The sequence below is a fragment of the Terrapene carolina genome, unplaced genomic scaffold (genome assembly GCF_002925995.2).
Source record: "Terrapene carolina triunguis isolate 2854851 unplaced genomic scaffold, T_m_triunguis-2.0 Scaffold113, whole genome shotgun sequence".
Taxonomy (NCBI): Eukaryota; Metazoa; Chordata; order Testudines; family Emydidae; genus Terrapene; species Terrapene triunguis.
The window spans coordinates 22,588,633-22,608,526 of record NW_020664464.1 but is presented as its reverse complement, the minus strand read 5'-3'; the positions used below and the strand labels follow the sequence as shown (position 1 = coordinate 22,608,526).

The window sequence follows — 19,894 nt, the reverse complement described above, 5'->3', positions numbered from 1 at the left end:
GTTGGCATGTCTCTAAAGATATCATCAGCCAAGATTTCCACTCCTGAATGTCAGCTCGCTAGTGCAAGACAGGCAGAACTCCCCAAATTCTTGAAGAGTATGGTCCCTAAGGACTGTGGTAGCAGGATGGAGCACAAGTCAGCTACCACATTGGTATGTGATCATCCTCCTCTGACTAACCACTGCCTTTTGAAACTTCCAATGAGTTTCTTGTTGGCTACAGTCACCTTGTAGGAGCTGTGTTTGCTCCAGTTGCCATTGGGCTTTTTATTCCCAGGATTCTTATCCACAGAGGACTCCTCTGTTGTCACGTATATTTCCACTGCAGAACAGCACAAGGATAATGACTCTTGTGGGAGGATCATACGTTCCCCAAGTGTTTAGAATATATGTTGAGAAGCGAAGAAGAATACTGTAGCAAACTGAAAATACAGGGTGAGTTTTAGGGAGGCAAAATTAATCAACCTGATTGCAATTTTAGCATGTATCTTCTCAAATTAGCTATTTTTATTGCACTCTGAATATGATTTTGCAAGATCTTCTTTATCAAACATTGTCCTATTTAAGATCACAACTGTTCATTCCCTGATTGACTGCATTTTGTGTGTGCATTTCCTTGGATCATTAGAATTAGCAAATAAAAGAATCCAGTCACATATAGCTAACTACTATACCATTCTTGATATTTAAACAAAATCCAAATAACATCTTGCAGAAAAATATAGCATGTTCTCTTTCATTGAACAATATGAACACAATACAATATAAGGCTTTGAAATTCAAATAAGTACATTATCAAATTGTCCACATAATTTTATCCCTCTCACTACTGTGATCCGTAATCTCCACTGGGCATGTCTAACAAATGCAGCATTTGATGATAGTTATGTGAAATAATTTTGGGACATGTAGTATAAGAAGTAATTTTTATTGGAACAATTCTTAAGAATGTATTGCACTCAGTCTTCGCTATGTAGAGCATGATTCCAATGAAGAATTGCTATGCTAATAATTTTGTGTGTTCATTTTGAAGAAGCTGCATCATTTTGATTAGCAATATTCACTGCCAGAGCAGAGCTAATCATTATGATCCTTTAGTAGCTATACTGCTCTCACGCTAATATGCAAACAAATGTTTTCAGGATTGCTTTTAAAGATAGTCCAGTGTCCCCAGTTAAAGAGCAGGAATATTCACTCAGAACTACAGGAACAGAGTTTCTGAGCTGTTGAAACAGGAGAAATATCCTGGTTTTATATATGTATGTTTTGTTTTGTTTATTTTTTAAAGTGCTGTCTCATGAATAATTTATAAACCATCTCTAGCTTTTCTTCCCTGTGTGATAGGCTGCAAACACAAATACCGATACTAGACATTGATGCCACTGAGCATGTCTGACTTTTCTAGGAACTGTTCTCACTGTTTTTTAGGCCTGCTGGGCTGGCAGTTGTGTGGTAATGAATTCAGTCAATATGTTTACGAGCTGAGAGATTGTAAGCATAACAGAGGTCTTACCTAACAGTGAGTTATAATAAGCCATGGCAGTTGCAAGTAAGGTTGAAGCTGGGTTAAGTGCAAGCCTCTTGGTGTGGGCCCACTGCTGAAAACTTGAGAGCTTCAACAACACACAAACCAAGTGCCTCTATGAGGCACCATTCCATTTGACAGCACTTGTTTCCTCTCATGCCCTGACTTTGTATTCATTTAATCTTTCACCTTTCTTCACTCTCATTTAAGATGGATTACCTTCATGCTTCATATGCGTTAGCAATTATCTTTTTCTGTATATTTTGTGCTTTTACTGCTCTGGTTACTTGGCATCATCTTTAAACTTAATGTGCAGTACTGCAGAATTAAGAAGACATCCAGCTCTATCATTTTACTATAATCAATGCTGAATGGGTGCATTGCACAGAGATATAATAGGCTCTGAGAAATTTTGCTGTTAGTCACTGGATACATCAACTGGGTTATGTAGCACAACCATTAACATGATTTCTACAGTCTCAGACTACATAAATTCTGCAACTGTTGTGCGTGATCTAACTCATGACTACTGACATTTCTGATTCTCACCACACAGTAGTACTAAGCCAGATGCTTAATATGCAGCAAAGGTGTGTTTAGTATTCTCAATAATGAAATGAATCCATTTATAATGCGTTTTACTCTTCTCATTTCCTCACTGGTATTTCCATGATCTCAAATTGATCTTTGCCTCAGAGTATAAATTAACTTGATTTTTAGGGTGACGGCATCTCTTTTTTCATGTGCTATTTTAAAAGAAAGTACATAAATGGACTGCTTAAGATGAATGATTCTAATATCATGCCTGACTGAACAAGGACTACCAGATCTCTTTTCCACTAATATAAGCAAAAAGCTGTGACTATCATTTAATCCCTGATAATAAAATATTAAAATGAATAATTGGTTAGCATTTTTAAAGTAATGTGGTCATTTTTTTAAATTGTTTTTTTTCCCATAATGCTTGGAAATTTGTTTGGGTGAGGGAAATTGGGAGGAGCAGGAACTGGGATCAGATATTAATTTTCCTCTAACCTGTCTTTTAGATGGAATTCCATTGAGCTGGTGGGTTGGAAGAACCAATGAAACACAAACTTACTGGGGAGGATCCTTGCCTGTTGTTCAGAAATGTGCTTGTGGATTAGAGGGGAGCTGCATTGATTCCCAGCATTACTGCAACTGCGATGCTGACAGAAATGAATGGTGATTTTTGTATTGTTTGCTTGTGCTCAATTCTTTGCTGTTGAAAAACAAACTCAACAATTATATAGGATTTAGCAGCTATGGACTAGCAGTGCTATTTGGAACAAAAACACACAAACCTGTAAGATATGCTGCTACCCCCAGTTCAAAATATGATTTCTCACCATCATTAGCTAAATTAAGGGGTTAATATATAATATTTTGCTGTGATTTCTTGTATTTAATTGCTATTTGAGGATGATATATTTTTATATTTAGACTGTCCAATTTTCAGTAAATTGCTTGTTTTGCCAGTGGTTAAAGGCTTACATTTGGTATGTATTTCAGTTATTAAAATATTGAAGCTAATTGGATTTAAACTATGTATTAGTTGAGCAAAGCATTCATTTCTCATATTTAAGATTTTTTATTATCCTTTTTTCTATGCCTTTGAGTTTAGCAGTGTTCTTTAATAGACTCCACTAGATTCTTTATCTAAGAATTTAGAGGGTAAAATCCTTGCCTCATTGCAGTCAATAGGAATTTTGCAATTGACTTCAGCAGAGCAGAGATTTCACATAGTTCTGAGTAGCTCGGCAGGCTACAGCTGAACTCTACTGGTATTTCAGTTTGCAAAACTCAGATCCTCATCTAAACTCTGTATTCACCTTGCATCATTTATCACCAGTTCAAATACTGTACAAATTAGATATGAGCTGAAGCCATGAAGCTAGATCTGAACCAGAGTTAAGACTTCTCCAAAGTTTGTGGTAGGGGGTTGGATTCAGTGTTCTGTTTCAGTAACAACTCTAGTCCATTTTACTTAGTTATTTACAGAAGTTAGGCAATTTAAATGAAAAAAAAATTCTATTAATGGAACTTCTTAAGTATGCTTAATCTATACAAAACCCATGTACCTAGCAGGCAATGCATTGACACAGATTTGTGTTATAGTTGTGCTTGTGTCAGTAGTGTGTGAATATTTACATTTTTGCTGAAGTCTTCATACTTTTCACACATTTGGGAGTCTATAGTGGACCATGATGTTTCATTCTTACACAGTATGGCCAAGCAACCAGTGGGTCCTACTCAATTCAGTGTCAGCTACTTGTTGCCCAGCATATTTTAAAATGAAGCCACTTATTTAGATATCTAAATTTGGATTTAGGAGCTTAACTTTAGGCACTCAATTTTGAACATATTAACATATTATTGCTAAGGCCTTTTGTTTTACAGCATTTTTAAAGTTAGACAGAAAAAGATTTTCAAAAATTACTAGTGAATTTGAGGTCTTCAATTTTTGGTTCCCAGACTGAGACATCTTAAAGAGGCCTGATTTTCAGAAGTGCCACACTCTGAAATTCCGGCTTGTTGATGGTGTCTGAAGTCAAGCAGCTAAAATCTGAGGCATCCAAAATCACTAGTCGCTTCTGAATATCTTGGCCAAAATGTTCATGTTAGGAAGGGAAATATACTAAAGAAAATTTCAAAAGAAATCAATTTTGTGGAGTACTATGAATGAGGTATGGTAAATGTTCTGAACTTAGAAGTCCTATCTTGCTCCAAAATAGTGGGAAGTTCCCCCCGGGTGCCACCTGGAAATGGGGTACCACTGAGCCCTCTGACCCACCAGCCTGGGCTCCCTTTCACACTGTACTGCTGTGACAAGCTGCAAAGCCCTCCAGCCTGCACTTTCACCAGCATTCACCCAGGCAGCGACCTAAGTTACCTGTAAACTGCGCGGCCGCGCAGCAGCCTATTTAGCACCGCGCAGGTGCTTAGGGAACCCACCCGGGGACCTGCCACAGCAGGGAGAGGGGTGCCCCTCCCCAAGCCCCCACCTAGCCTGGCCCCCAACCTGCCATGGGAGGAGCGCCCGTCCCTCAGCCCCAACTCACCCTGCGGCCCGGACCTGCCACAGCCGGAGTGGCCTGGACCCAGCTGTGGCTGGATCGGGCCCAGGCACGGCCAGGGTGGCATGGCCCAGGCGGGCCCCAAGTGTGGCCCGGCACAGCCCGGCCCCAGTAAACCCATATACTGGCCAGATTTAACCAGGGCAGATGGTACTGCTCTGGCATCCTAGGCTGGGAAGCTGGTGTTACAGAGCCTGTGTGTAACTGCAGCTGGGTGTGTCTCTCTAATTTTTGTGTCTCTCTCTAATTAGTGTTCCCTCTATTTTTCCCATGTGCAGAATGAATTTTGTTATGTGCTCCAGTATGGAGGCGATGTGTGACATATCACCTTCATTTGTTCACATAACAAAATTCATGTGGTGGGAGTTGGGCCGAGGGGTTCTTGTGGGAATGGGCTCAGGGCTGGGGCAGAGGGTTGGGGTGTGTGGGGGGGGTGATGGCTCTGACTGGCGGTGCAGGCTCTGGAGTGGGACCGGGGATGAGGGGCTCAGGGCTGAGTGCAGGGGTTGAGGGCTCTGGCTGGGGGTGCAGGCTCTGGGATATGGCCAGGGATGAGGGGTTTGTGGTGCAGGAGGGTGCTTCAGGGATACTGTGGGGAGAGAGGACTCCCCGCAGTGCTCTCTCCCGCAACAGCATCAGGGCTGGGGGGGAGAGGCACCTGTTTCCACTGCAGGAGCTCTGGGGCTGGGGCCGCAGGATAGGCACCCCTCCCCCAGCCCCAGCAGGTCCAGGACAGGGGAGGGCCACCCGGGCCATGCCACCCTGGCCACGCCTGGGCCCAATCCGGCCACGGCTGGGTCCAAGCCACTTCGACCGCGGCAGGTCCAGGCTGCAGGGTGAGTTGGGGCTGAGGGAGGGGCTCCCTTCCTGTGGCAGGTTGGAGGCCAAACTAGGTGGGGGCTTGGGGAGGGGCACCCCTCCCCCTGACATGGCAGGTCCCCAGGTGGGTTCCCTAAGCGCCTGCGTGACGCTAAATAGGCTGCTGTGCTGCCGCGCAGCTTACAGGTAACTTAGGTTGCTGCCTGGGTGAATGCTGGTGAAAGTGCAGGCTGGAGGGCTTTGCACTCCGGTCAAAGCTCACTGGTTTAGATTAAAACAAAAACAAGTTTATTAACGACAACATATAGATTTTAAGTGATCATAAGTGAGCAAACAGATCAAATCAGATTACCTAGCAGGCAGACTTGTAGATTCATAAGGCACAAGCTACAATTGCTTTGCATCTTGGAATCCCCAGGTGTTTCATACACAGGCTAGAAATCCCTTTAGCCTGGGTCCAGCACTTCTGCCAGTTCAGTCTTTGTTCCTTAGGTTCCAGGAATCCTCTTGTATGGGGAGTGAAGAACCACACATGATGTCACTCCCTGCCTTATATAGCTTTAGCACATGGCGGGAACACTGTGTTTCAAAACTCAGTTCCCAGACCGGTTTGTGGAAAAATACTGACATCCCAAGATGGAGTCCAGCATCATGTGGCCTGGCCACATGTCCTTGTAGAGTCATAGTAACCATTACTTACAGCCTATCTGTAGCGTTCTCAGGAAGGCTTACCAAGTGGGGGATAAGCTTCTCCTAAGGCCTATTGTTTTTTCTAATGGCCCATTGCCTGAATATTTCCCACTATCTAGACTGAAAGCATCTTGTCTAGTGGGCGTTACCCAGGTTTAACTACATTTGAAGTACAGATACATAGTCAATATGCTTAACTTCAGATACAAAAATGACACATGCATACAAATAGGATAATCATAACTTTTCCAATGACACCTCACATGACTTATCTTGCATAAAATACATCATAAGTATGCTATAATCATATCATAATATCACTTTGAAGAATATGGGGTGCAGTGTCTCAGAGAATACCATGAAAATGAGGAGCATGGGTGTGGTTCCTCCTGGCACTGGGATAGAGAATGTGAGGCAGAGAGAAGGTGGCTATCCTTGCTGTATAAAATAGGAATCCATGGATCCCATTGTCCTCAAAATAGGCACTCAGCCCTCCTTCAGATGAACAGCTAGTGGGCTTGGGTTGGGAATTTTGATACTCCAAAGAGGGGGAGCTGGTTAGGAAAGTTGGCAGATGCAGAAATGAAAACACAACAAAGGGTTAGTCACAACCTGGTACAGTTTCCATAGATTTACAAATGTACTTAGAAACACAAAGAATGTGCATCTTCAGTGCATTCCTCACATGGTAATATCTGCCTATTTTCTTTCTATTGCAGAGCTTAAACAAATGCACAGAATTTCCCTATTACTGTACCATACAAAAATATAGAGAGCTTATGTTTGCCAGCTGTCAAATAAACGTAAATAAGTAAACACATTTTGAGACAGGATTTTGAATAGTTTCTAATATGTGCAATATATTCTTGCTCACTTTGGGCACACACCATTTAATCCCTGCTCACATTCATATGTCCCTGTCATATGTGCTTTATACAGCTGTATAAAAGAGATAAGACAAAATAGATACAGACTGGGAACATGTATGTGTCCATTTTAACCATGGAGTGTAATTTGCATAAGTATATTAAAATAGTTTATTGACAATTTATCAAAATGTGCATTATGTCTCTGCATCTTTTTCTTACAGTGCAATGTTTGCATTTTCACTTGTTCTGGAACGATACATTATAAAAAATGGAATTTACCTCAATGCCTCTTTGGGCACAGAGAGGCATGGGTATTTCAGAAATAGTTCAGTTCTGCTCTATTACAAAGGCAGGATCTAGGGAACTATCAAGAACCCAAAATTAAATCACCCCAAGTTACTGTATGTGTCTGAAAATCTCAACTTTAGGGGGGAACACTGTGGCATTATAGATTAGACATGACCACACCTGGCTTCCAATCTTGGTTCTTTTTCTGTGTCATTGGGCAAGTCAAAACCTCTGAATCTGTTTACACATCCATAGCATAGAGATAACTGTATTTATTTATCCCACAGGTAAATAGTGTTTGTAAAGTTCTATGTAAGTATCAAGTATTATGAAGTTCACTCACTGGGATGGATAGACTGAGGACTCAAAACCACTTTATTCCCAGCCTTGGGTTTAGGCCACCATAGCACATGGCTTGAGGGGAAACAACAACTTTTCCTGAGTGAATTTTTGCAGCCCTACTCAAAAATTGAACTACTCCTAGCCAAAAAAGCATGCAAAAGATGCTTTTGTAGTTTTCATGCTTCACAGCAAAAAAGGTTTAGTCTGCTGATATTTCTCAAATGATTGCACTTTTAGAGTGCAAAATAATGCCAAGAATTTGTATGATTTTTTTGGGGTGGGGGTGAGGGTGGGGGCCGGGGGGTGGAAAAATTCATCAGTTTCACTCAGTTCTACAAGCAAACCCTTTTCCACTCCCCTCCAGTGCAAGTCCATAGAACTCTAGGAGAAATGGGTAGCTAAAAGCTTATCACATCCCCAGAGAGAGATGGTCTGCATGTTGGGAAGTGTATCTAGCACTTTCACACAGCTCAGGATAATAGCAGAGTGTTTCACAAGGCATTCCCTTGCTCTTACCTGTGGATGCTGTGGTTGTTTCTGATTCCCGTCTCTGTGTCAGTTAAGGTAGGATGTAGTCTTAAACTATTTATCAGAATAAATATGTTATCAGTGAATTAGAAATGGATCAAAGGGTTGAATTTTCCAAAGAGGTCATTGATGATCTAATTGCTCCCATCGACTTCAATGGGAACAAAGTTAGGCCAGTACTGAATACTTATGAAACTCAAAGGTCCAGTGCTGCTCCTATCTAAATTAGTTGATTAATAGCTTATGTATGTTGTTAATAGCCTACCTAAGGTTAAAAGATCTTCTGATTATCAGTCCTGTGCTCAAACTAGTAGACCACCCTGTCTCCCTCTCTGAATAATTTAAGCAATATATATTGGTCATTTCTGTACTCTACATGCTTAGTTCAGTTTTGATTTTTGTATCCTTTTGTGGTTTGTTGTCTTTTCAGTGTGCCTTTTTAACTTTATAAAATTAAATAGAAGAGAAAGTCAAAATGATTAAAATTACACTCTCAAAGTATCTTAATTTTTCACGATTAGAGAACAAGCCATCTTAGATGCACTGCTTTCTTTATGAGACAAAATTACTGACACATGAAAATGCACACTAGGTTTAGGAAGGAAGCACAGTACCTAATTATGTTGAAAATAAAATGTCATGATTATGACAACCCTAAGCCTACACACTTGATTCTGTGATCTCACTTAGGCCTGCAACAGATTTAAATACTCTTACTGACCATGACATCAATATGAAAGTATTTGTAAGTATGCTCCCATTTATTCACACAATCACCCATCTTACCTGAACAGTACAGCTATAACTTTTTAAAATTTAGTCCTAAATGTATTTCTTTTTTTAGTTAAATGAGTCCATTAAAAGGACAATATAATTCTCTTATGTGACTGTTAATCAGAAATATTTAGGAGATGTTTGTTTTCTATTTTAATTTTTCAGGGCTAATGATACTGGATTCCTCTCTTATAAAGAGCATCTACCAGTAACTGAAATTGTTGTCACGGATACAGACCGACCAAATTCTGAAGCAGCTTACAAGCTTGGGCCTTTGCTTTGTCGGGGTGATAGTAAGTAACAACAACCAAAACTTTCAAGCTACAAATAATTCACTAGTTTTACACACTTAGTGTTCAACTGTCTACAATGTATTTTAAGATCAACCAACTGTTAATGGCTAATTCAATAGGAAACAAGGGAGAGAGAGACAGGATCTTCAAGCAGAGGTGTGCAAATAACAGATTTTTCAGCTTGCTGGCAGTTCTGAAAAATGTAAATAAAAAATAATTTTACATCTACATGCAAATGACATTATTTCAGGTTTTTGGAGAATCAAAAAGTAAAAACAACCCAAAAACATTTCAGGTCCAATGAAATGTTTGATTTTGACTTTGAACGTCTTTTTAATGTTTTTGCAATTTTTGAAAATAATAATGAAGGAATTTTGAAATGAAAAATAATTTCAACCTGAAAAATTGAATTTTTTCATTTACTATGTGTCAAAACTAAATGTTTCACATTTTTTTAAAAATGTTTCTTTTTCAAATGAACAAGTTGGTGAAATAGACATAACCTTACAAAATGTTTTGGTGTTGCCAAATCTGCATTTTTTCACTTCAAAAATATTTCAGCTGAAAAATTTCACCTGCCTCTATCTTCAAGGAAGCAGAATGCATTTACAATTAGGTATTATACATATGAGGAGGAAGACCAGAGGTAATGATGGATCTAGTTTGAATAGTTAGCATGAAGACATTGGGACTCATGGTTTTTGTGTTATGTTGTTCCATTTTTGGTTAAAGCATGACTGTGCAGAGATGATTAAGATATGCTGCAGTGTGTTTGGAAAAATACACCCCTTACTAGACATGCAGTCCACTAATTTACACCACTCCTTTTATCTGGTATCTTCATATCATAATTTGAAAGGACCTGAGATACTATGAGTACTTAGCTAAAATGGGTACTGGTGTAGCTGAGAAAATTGTGCTAAGGGATATTATGTTCCAAACTAGTACTACCAGGTCCTACACCAGGGTAGGATCACTAGTCATTGAAATCATTCTGCCTGGATAATATTAAAGAGAATGAATCAAAGATTACTCTTTAACAATTGATTTCCTGGGAAAAAATGAACAGCTGTGACCTATAAGAATATTATTTCCACTGACCATGCTATGACTAGGACATAGTTTCACCTTATGCTTGAACACAATTTTCCATATATTATAGTGTGTTAAATTTGAAATCAGATAACACTGACAAAATAAGGCCAAAGGGAACACAGATTAATGAAAACTCTTTTGTAAAACACAAACAGCACATCTTTTAGATGAGTGGAAAAATATTAGAACTACTTTTTAATTTTTTTAAAAGAATAATGCAGAGTACCAGTAAGATATTTGGTACTATGCAATGGCAAACATCCATGGCATTCTAATTGTAAGCATGGTAGTAACATTTATTTTGTTCTGCACCTCTGGGCAGGAGAACAACACAAATAAGATCTCATAGCAAATACCCATTTCTCAGAAGTGCTGTTGAACAAGGAAAAATAGATATTCTTGGACTCACATTCGTGGTTTGAGTGCTCACCAGAGATTATTGTTTCTTTCTGTTTCTGCCACTGTCAAACACTAAATTATATGATTCCACTTCAAGGGGGATATCCTCTTATTTACCTATATCCTTTATTCTTTTTTAACAGACAGAAATTTGTAGCATCGTAATTGCTCACTGGCATACTCTTCAGAAGGGGCTGAGGGAGGATGTTTACTTCCTTTCCTGACATACATACACTATGCTCCATTCAAAGGCTGGAAGGTTGTGAAATCTCATGGTCCAATAATCACCTATACATATATGAAAAATAATTGTTTATGGCAAACATCAAAATAAAGTAGATCTGCAAATAGTGCACTGAATTGGCTTAAATAGTGTGTTCAGTATGACGGTGAATAAAATAGGGTTTTTTTTAAGGTGTTTGTTTATCCTCATTGGCTGTCGTTTACACAAATATACTCCATAGCTTCTAAAGACTAATGCGGACCAGAAGTCAAGCTGAGATATGACAGGAATATGTCAAGGCAATACAGTATTTGAGATAAATATAACATCTATATCTATAGATCATAATCTATCTATACAAATATTAATTATCTCCGAACACCTGATAGAGGTATATCTATTATCTCCATTTCACAGATGCAGAAATTGACCCACAGAGGTTGTGGGATTCTCAAGTACCCACGGTCAGACCATGGGACCTCATAGCTCTCAGTCCTCTGCTCATAACACAAAGCCACACCTTTCTCTCGTGACAATATAGTCTTGGGCTATCTGCTGTTGGTTTTCTCCATTTTCCTTCATACATTTCTATTTGCACATTATTGTGTACCTAACAAATTGTATCCCACAGATTTTGGTTTCAGATTTGACATAGTAGCTGGGCTTAGTGCAAATAAAGAGACTAAATGAATCTCTGATCAGCAGAGTTAAGGACAATAAGAAGGAGAGGGTGTGGGTTTTTTGTTGTTGTTTTTTTTTGTTTTTTTAAGTTATTGAGTGCAAAAGGAATCCTAACAATGATATTGGCCCATTACTGGATGGAAATGTTAGAATTGTCAGTAATAATGCAAGCAGGGCAGAAGTGTCAATAAATATTTCTGTTCTGTTTTTTGGGAAAAAGCCAAGTGATGCATTAGTATCATATGATGATGGTGAAATACTTTTAACATCCTCCTTAGTTACAATTGGAATGGAAACAGCAGCTACTAAAGCTAGACATTTATAAAACAGCAGGTCCAGATAACTTGTATGCTAGCGTTTCTGAAAAGCGGGCCAAGGAGCTCTCTGAACCATTAATACATCTTGGAACACTAGGGAAGTTCCAGAGAACTGGAAGAAAGCTAGTACTGTGCATAGATCCTGGGCAAAATACCGGAACAGCTTATATGGGGCTCTGTTAATACAGAATTAAAGGAAGGTAAGATAATTAATGCCATTTGTCACAGTCCTGGTCAAGCTCCCTCTGCGGGATACTCACCAGGTTCCTGTGTTTGAATCCCAGTGCTTGGACCTGTGTGCTTATGGCTTGCTGAATCTGAGCAGAGTCCAGGCACTGTCTCTGCCTTTGTGTCTCCAGGCACACTCTTGGGGTAGAGATCCTGTGTCTAACATCCCCTTCTGAGAGTTGGGGTACCACAGCCCAACTGCATAGGTCCTGAGATTAGTGCCAGCTCCCCAGACTCCCCAGTAGCTTAAGTACACTCTTCCCAGAGTTCCAACTTTGTGGCACTCTGATTTATGCTTTATCCCTTCAGGGACATGTGATAGTGGAAGCAAAGACAGAATTTTCACAGGGTTTCTTACACAATCACTTTTTACTTTAGACAGCAAAAAGATGTACATATCTAGGCAAACCAAGAAACACTTACAAACAAATCCCTGCCTCAGTTTCCTCACTGCTCTTGAGCTTTCTTTGGGATTTGAGTGAGTGAGGATCCAGGACCCGCTGTGTGACTCCACTCCTCCTGGTTCCTCTAGGCATCAGCCATCCCATTATCCTGATGTGCTTCCATTGGAATGAGAGCTATTAATGTTAATGTGTCTCCATTGTCTCTGTTCTGGGAGAGATGGGACACCAGCTCTGATAACAAAAGGCTGACAACACATTCACTGAAGCATTCAGTAATACAGCAACTTCATAAAATCAACCAAAATTCATAAATTATACAAAGACAGATCTCTCAAGTATAGATTAGGATAAACCAAAATATGTCATACATTTGTGTCAACTTTACCAAATTGTTTCAGTTTAAAAAAAAAAGTGAAAACATTTTGTTTTGACATTTTTGAAAGAAAGTATTTTTTCTATTCAAAATTACTTTTCATTTTCAAAATTTATTTTAATTTTATATTTTAAATAATTTTTAAATGCTCAAAAATTAAACAAATTTCTGGTTGAATGAAACATTTCATATGACCCGGAAAGAATTTATTTTTCAACTTTTTGTTTCATTGATTTTTATTTGTTTGCTTGGTATGGCCATGAACCAAAAAATCAGATATTTGCACAGCTTTATTGATTCCACACAACAATTTGATCAAGAAACTAGAATGATACAAAATCAACAATGCACTCATTAAAAATGAATTACATACTAGCTAACTCATAACACTCAAAATATAATTGTAAATGGGGAATAATCATCAAACAGGTGTATTTCTAGTGGTGTCCCACAGGGATTGGTTCTTCGCCCAACTCTCTTTAACATTTTTAATCAGTGACCTGGAAGAAAAGAGAAGAACATCACTGATAAAGAGTGGAAGAGTAGTAAATAATGAGGAAAGGTCACGTCTTAGTGTATACACAATGCACCTCAGGTGGCATGTGACCAGGATTCATCATCAAATTTGATCTGCTGGTTGGATCACTATCTTCCCCGGCTTGGGCCGGGTACTGATGTGTAGTGTGATGTGAACGCTGATCCATGCTCCTTAGGAGAGGTCACTGATACAAAACAATCTGAATCTTTTGGTAAGCTGGGCACAGTCAAACAATATGTGTTTTAATATGGCCAAAGTTATTTATTGCCTGTGACCTGTCCGTGACTTTTATTAAAAATATGCATGTACACCCTAGAAAAAAATAATGTGGGCTATACTTACAGGCTGTGGGACTCTATCCTGCAAACCAGTGACTGAAAAGGACTTGGGGATCATGGCTGATAATCAGCTGAACAGGAGTTCACTGTGCGATGCTGTGGTCAAAAGGGCTAATGCAATCTTTGGTTGCATAAACAGGGAAATCTCAACTAGGAGTAGGAGAGGTTATTTTATCTCTGTGTTTGGTACTGGTGCAACTCCTACTAGAATACCATGTCTAGTTCTGGTGTCCACATCTCAGGAAGGAGATTGCTAAATTAGACAGGGTTCAGAGAAGAACCACAAGAATGATTACAGGATTGAAAAACATGCTTTATAGTGAGAGACTCAAGGAACTTGATCTGTTTAGATTAAAAAAAAATAAAAGGTGAAGGGGTGATTATATCATAGTCTATAATTACCTTAATGCAGAATAGAAATATGCTAACATAGGGCTCACTAATCTAGCAGAGAAATATATAGTGAGATCCAGTGACTGGAAGTTGAAGCTAGACAAATACAGACTAGAAATAAGGTGTACATTTTTAACAGCAAGTGTAATTAATTATTGGAGCAATTTAACAAAGGTAGTGATGGATTCTCCATTGTTGAAAAAATTTAAATCAATATTGGATATTTTGCTTAAAGAAGTGCTTTAGTTCAAACAATAATTAATTCAGGAAAATCTCATAGCCTGTGTTATACAGTATGTCAGACTAGATTATCACAATGGTCCCTTATCGCTTTATAATCTATGAATTTGATAATAAGCGGCAGTACTGGGGAGCTAGAAGTAGTGATACAGATGGGGCAGCTGTACTCACATATTATCAAAGGCAAACAGTTGCCAGATTTTGGAATGTTAGGAGGATCCGTTTAGAAGAAGTAATTTGCAGATTTTCAGTAATTGTGCCTTCCACACTGCTGTGCTGAGCAAATGGGAATTTTTCCATGTTGCATCATCAAAAGAAATGTTGGGTAAATGTGAAAAGAAACATGTGAATAAGTCATGTAACTAGCAGAATTTGATTATTATCAGCACCACCCTCACCCCCACCTCTGATATTCCACAATGGGGAAAAATCATTTTTCTAATGTACTTTTATATAGAAGTCCACCTTAAGGGGAGATGGACCTCAGCTCCATATGTGACAAGATCAACTTATGTCCCCAGGTGGAGAAAATAGTGAAGGGCATGTGACTGATCAGGCCCAGGATATATAAAACAGAGGCCTGTGGAGAAGGCTAAGAATGCCAAACTCCAGGCAAGAAGGCCTGGGAGTTACTGCCGAGAGAGCAGGAAAATGGGAGGCGCTGTGCTCAGTTTAGGCCTGGGACAGAAGTGTGTGTGAACTGTGAAGGGAAGACAGATCCATGGGGACAAGGGGCTGGGCTCAGCCTTAGACTGGGATGAAGACTTTTTTGTTGCGAGTTCTGGTTGGTTTATGCCACCTTGTTGGCATGATTTAATAAATTGAATCCTAGATTGAGAACCTTGTTTTGAATACCATTGGATGGGGGGGCTGCCGAGGTTAAGAGAAACTGACACAAGGTACCACAAAGCCACCCCAGGCCATGAGGGGGCACTTGGGAAGCAGCGACCACATCCACATAGAAACAAAACCAGACTATCAGGATAGAAGGCAAAATGGAGTAAACTAGACCAAAGAGCCTCTTCATCTATAGGCTAAATACTGCACACCCTACTCATGCTTGTAGTTTCACGGAAGTCAGTTGGACTAGTTCTGTAAGGCTTGGCAGGATATTCAATTTTCAATAGAAGTACAGCTTTATAAAGTAATAGTAATAATGTGCACTTAAACATGGTAAGGATCTGACTTTAGATGAAACACAAAGCTTCTGACTTCAGTGGGACCAGCATGTGGCTCTTATATACAGTAGTAGCATTGGGGGACCTCTGGGTATGTTAGAAATGTTAATATAGTAAGTGTCATTACACCCCTCTGAGATAGGACAGTATTATCTCCATTTTATACCTGGGGAAACTGGGATGAGATTAAATATCTGGCTCATCATCACACAGGAAATCTGTGGCATCTTAGAGAACAGAATCTAGATCTCCTGATTACCAGTTCTGTGCTTTAGCTAAACTCATCTGTAAGAGATGGGTAAATTTTGTGCCATGCCAGGCAGAGTTTTGTCTTGCCTCCCCCAGCCCCAACACACACCCGCAGGAGACATCTACAGAAAACTATATTCCTTTTGCCAATTGATCTGCACTAAAAACTGTAAATTGTTTCGCACTTGAAGCTATTTGGTTTTGTTTACTTTTTTCCCTTCACTTTGATCCCTGCTGGAGTTTCACACATAGAGTATGTGATACAGCACTTAAAAGTATCAACAGAGGAGCTGTTACAAATAAAAAAAGAATGATGTTCTGACACAAATATTAGACAGCTCCAATGACCTTTTACAACTAAGAAGTTGTTGTGAAGGAGTCCTTTTTTATTAGCTTTGTAGCCTTCAAAACTACTAACTTGACTGTCATGTTTTTATTTTTCTTCCTGTCTTTTTATATTTTATTTTAAAATTGGTAAGATAAAAGATGATTTGTTAATGAATGTTCTCTTTAATGAATCTCTGAAATCTTGAAAGCAAAGTATTATTTGCAGTATGGATATGGGTGTTGTTTTATTTATAGCAAACAGGGCTGCCTTTCTTCTGCTTTTTCTTTAGTCCTTGTGGAGGTTCAAGTCTTACCATCTCAAATAAAATGCTAAATATAGTCGATTTCCTTATTCCATGATGTTAGTTTCAGCTTACTAAACAGAGACTGTGGGCCAGATCCTCAGATATTGTACACTGAAGTATCTCTTTTGCCACACCAATTTGCCGCAGCTGAGGATCTGGCACTATATATTTACTAATGGGGCTCTTTTTGTGGCTATCCCTTTAATATCTTAATATTCATAAATACTTTATGTATCTGTTTCAGGGTTGGGATAATGCAATAAAAAAGAAAAGAAAAGAAAGATGGAGTAAGGGAGGAATAGGAAGAATTATACTTTCAACTTTGGACTTCAGTGGCACTTTCCATATGAGGGTCTCAAAAAGAGATCAGAGCTATCATAATCAAAGGAGAAGGGGAGTTTTCTACCTTTTACCTTAAAATGTTCTAGTTCACTTGCCAAATGATGAACGAGTGGCAATTATCGAATCTGTCCCCCATGCTAAAGGCCCCATTGCCACTCAGATGCATATTCAAATGGTTCATTGGAGCTAATCACATAATTTCTATGCTGGACAATTGTCTTTTTTTTCCCTTCTAATTGCCAGCAATGTTTAACCCATTTTGTATAAATTGCTAGTATTAAATTTCCAACTGTGTTGAATTACTGGCAACAACTAGCCCATTATTTACTAAATAGCTAGTACATGCACTAACCATACTTGCAGTGAAGTTCAATATGATCTGAGACAGTGAAAAAACAAAAGGGGCTAAAAGAAATGACTCCAGAATGTTAGGTCTTTTCTTCAGGTTTTTTCCTCCCGCCATGGGATTATGCAGGTTCTTGACTGCAGCTCAGGAGCCCACAACACAACTCAAGAGAGTCAGGTGCAAAGCCACTCTTTTACTCCCCGAGTCCTGGGCCATGTTTTAACTGCTCCAGTCCTCTGGTGTAAATAACATTGGCCTGATTATTGCTCTAACTTATACTGGCAGGCAACAGCCCCAAGCATCTATTATGCCAGCTGGGGTGTGCCACATTGCAGGGATGATCCTTTGCCCCAGCTGTGGCATCTACACCAATCACAGGGAGTGGCTGGCACAATGCCACAATGTCAGTGCTGTGCTACTGAAAGATCCCCCTACACTGTTGTATCCTGATGTAATTGTGGAAATGATGCTTCTACAGATACTTCCACATTCTAAATAGGAACTGTGCAGGAAGAATACCTGCTATGCACATAGGTGTAGGGAGTAATTAAAGAATCTTGTAAGTCGAGATGTTGGGATTTTTTTCATTTCAATTATTTTCCATCAAAAAGGCCCTTTTTGCAAAACCAAAATTTTCCACAAGAAAACTTCAATTTTATCAAAAAATTCCATTTTTCCATTGGGATAACGAATGACCATTCGGAAGGCCCTTGTCAATTTCACTTTCCGCCAACAGTCAGAAAGTGAAATTGGCAAAAGCTTTTCAGGAGGGCTGCCAAAGCTGAGCACTCTCACTCTGTGCCTCCCCAGCTTTCAGACTCCTCCTTCATCTCTCAGGCCAGAGAGGTTGGGCACCTGGGCTCTCTGCCTCTCCAGTTCCCAGAGACAGGGAGGCTGGACACCTGGGCTATCTGGGTGAAAGGCTGAGTTCTAGTTGTCAGGGTTAGCTGGAGTAGGCGACCTTCAACCAAAAAGACACCCAGTTGTATCCCAGATATGGGGTTAGCTCTTGATTGAATGTTGACTGTGTACTGGGGAAGTGTCACTCTCCAGAGCCCTCAAATGGCCAGATCTACAGTACCCACATTTGAGGGAGAGAAAGCAAAATATGAGATGAGATGTAGTCACTCCACTACTTCACAGAGGAGGTAATGGATATAGCAGACAGTAAGATTAACATGTAGCATTTCTCTTTAAGAGCAAAATGAGTCCCTTCAAACCCAAATGCAGAGCTCTTATTCACAGTGCGGTACCGATTGCTTCCCCACACACACCAACCCCCCCAACAAACACCCCACAAAAAAACCCACAAAATGTTGAAATCAGTGAGAGCTTTATGTGAGGATCAGAACCCTGATTCAAATCCCACTGAAGTCAAAGGGGATTTCCATTAACTTCAATGGGTTTGAATGAGGCCCCTAAGGGCACAATGTGTTCTAGAGATCTATATTGCAGGTAAGAGAAAAGTTTAGAAAATTGGGATTTTTTTCAAAAATTCAGAGTGCTTGGAGCTAAAGTCATATTTTTGCGTCTATTTCTTACTAAATCACAGCATTAGCAGGAAAATATGCACTGCCCTTGTTCAATTACATAAGAAGATATTGGATGCCTCATTTGATTTAGAAAGCAATATAGCTTATTAAAAAGATAGATATACATATAAGAAGTCAGTAATAAGAACAAGGTGTTTCTAATTGGGCCTCATGAATGTAGAACACATCCCCATTAGATTTAGTTCTATTAGGGATTTTAGATAGGCTTTTGAATAGTTGAGAGCAAAATTCAACAAATTATAATGAAATATCAGCTGATGGAAAAATAAGACCATTGGAATCTATGGATCTGACCTTGTAACCGTTACTCAAGTAGTCACATTGACTTCAGTCTCACTACTCATGAGAGTAAAAAAGCAGTATGAGTCCCTAATTTTTAATCAATTAAAGGGCAAAACATTGTGGACACTAGTTAACTACGGTACTTCCATAGAAATTAAGGGACTTATCCTACTGCCTTGAAGTTAGTAGAAGAACTCTCATTGCCTTCAACAACTGCAGGGACTGGCTCTATGTGTATAAATAAGCTTTTCTTCTTCTTATAAGTGACAATTCCACCCACGATCACACATGTAACATATTATAGCAGGGCTATGATCACAATTCACATAAAATCAGTGTTTACATGTTCTTCTAAGAGTAGAGATGCATAATGACATATATTACAAACTGTTTCTTGCATTGGATTCTTTGCTTCATTAGTTATAAAGGTTAAAAACATATAAAAACAATATTAGACATTGCTGTTTCATTTAATGTTTTGTCTTGCTGTAACCAGGGACGTTTTGGAATTCAGCCTCCTTCAATACTGAGGCCTCATATCTTCATTTCCCTACTTTCCATGGAGAACTCAGTGCAGATGTGTCATTTTTCTTTAAGACTACAGCTTCCTCTGGCATGTTTTTAGAGAACCTGGGGATTAAAGACTTCATAAGGATAGAGCTGCATTGTAAGTCATATTTAATAAACGATTTTTGGTTTTTGCTTTCATTTAGATTGTCAAAAATTAGCACTTTGTAATGCTGAATTCAAATGAGAGAGAACCTATTTTCCCCTAATATTTTTCCATATTAGGCAACAGTATCATTGAATTGTATTCGGTTAGAACTAGGGTGACCAGACGTCCCGATTTTATCGGGACT

General features: G+C 39.3%; 1 protein-coding gene across 1 annotated transcript in view; it reads left to right on the top strand.

The window, feature by feature from the left end:
• Positions 1–19,894, top strand: part of LOC112112200 (contactin-associated protein-like 4) — a 308,184-nt gene that overhangs the window by 249,643 nt on the left and 38,647 nt on the right. Inside the window, exons 14-16 of the mRNA XM_024208012.2 lie at positions 2,572–2,728; positions 9,096–9,223; positions 19,531–19,701. Of these exons, the coding sequence (XP_024063780.1) occupies positions 2,572–2,728; positions 9,096–9,223; positions 19,531–19,701 (456 nt within the window). The remainder of the gene's footprint in view (positions 1–2,571; positions 2,729–9,095; positions 9,224–19,530; positions 19,702–19,894) is intronic.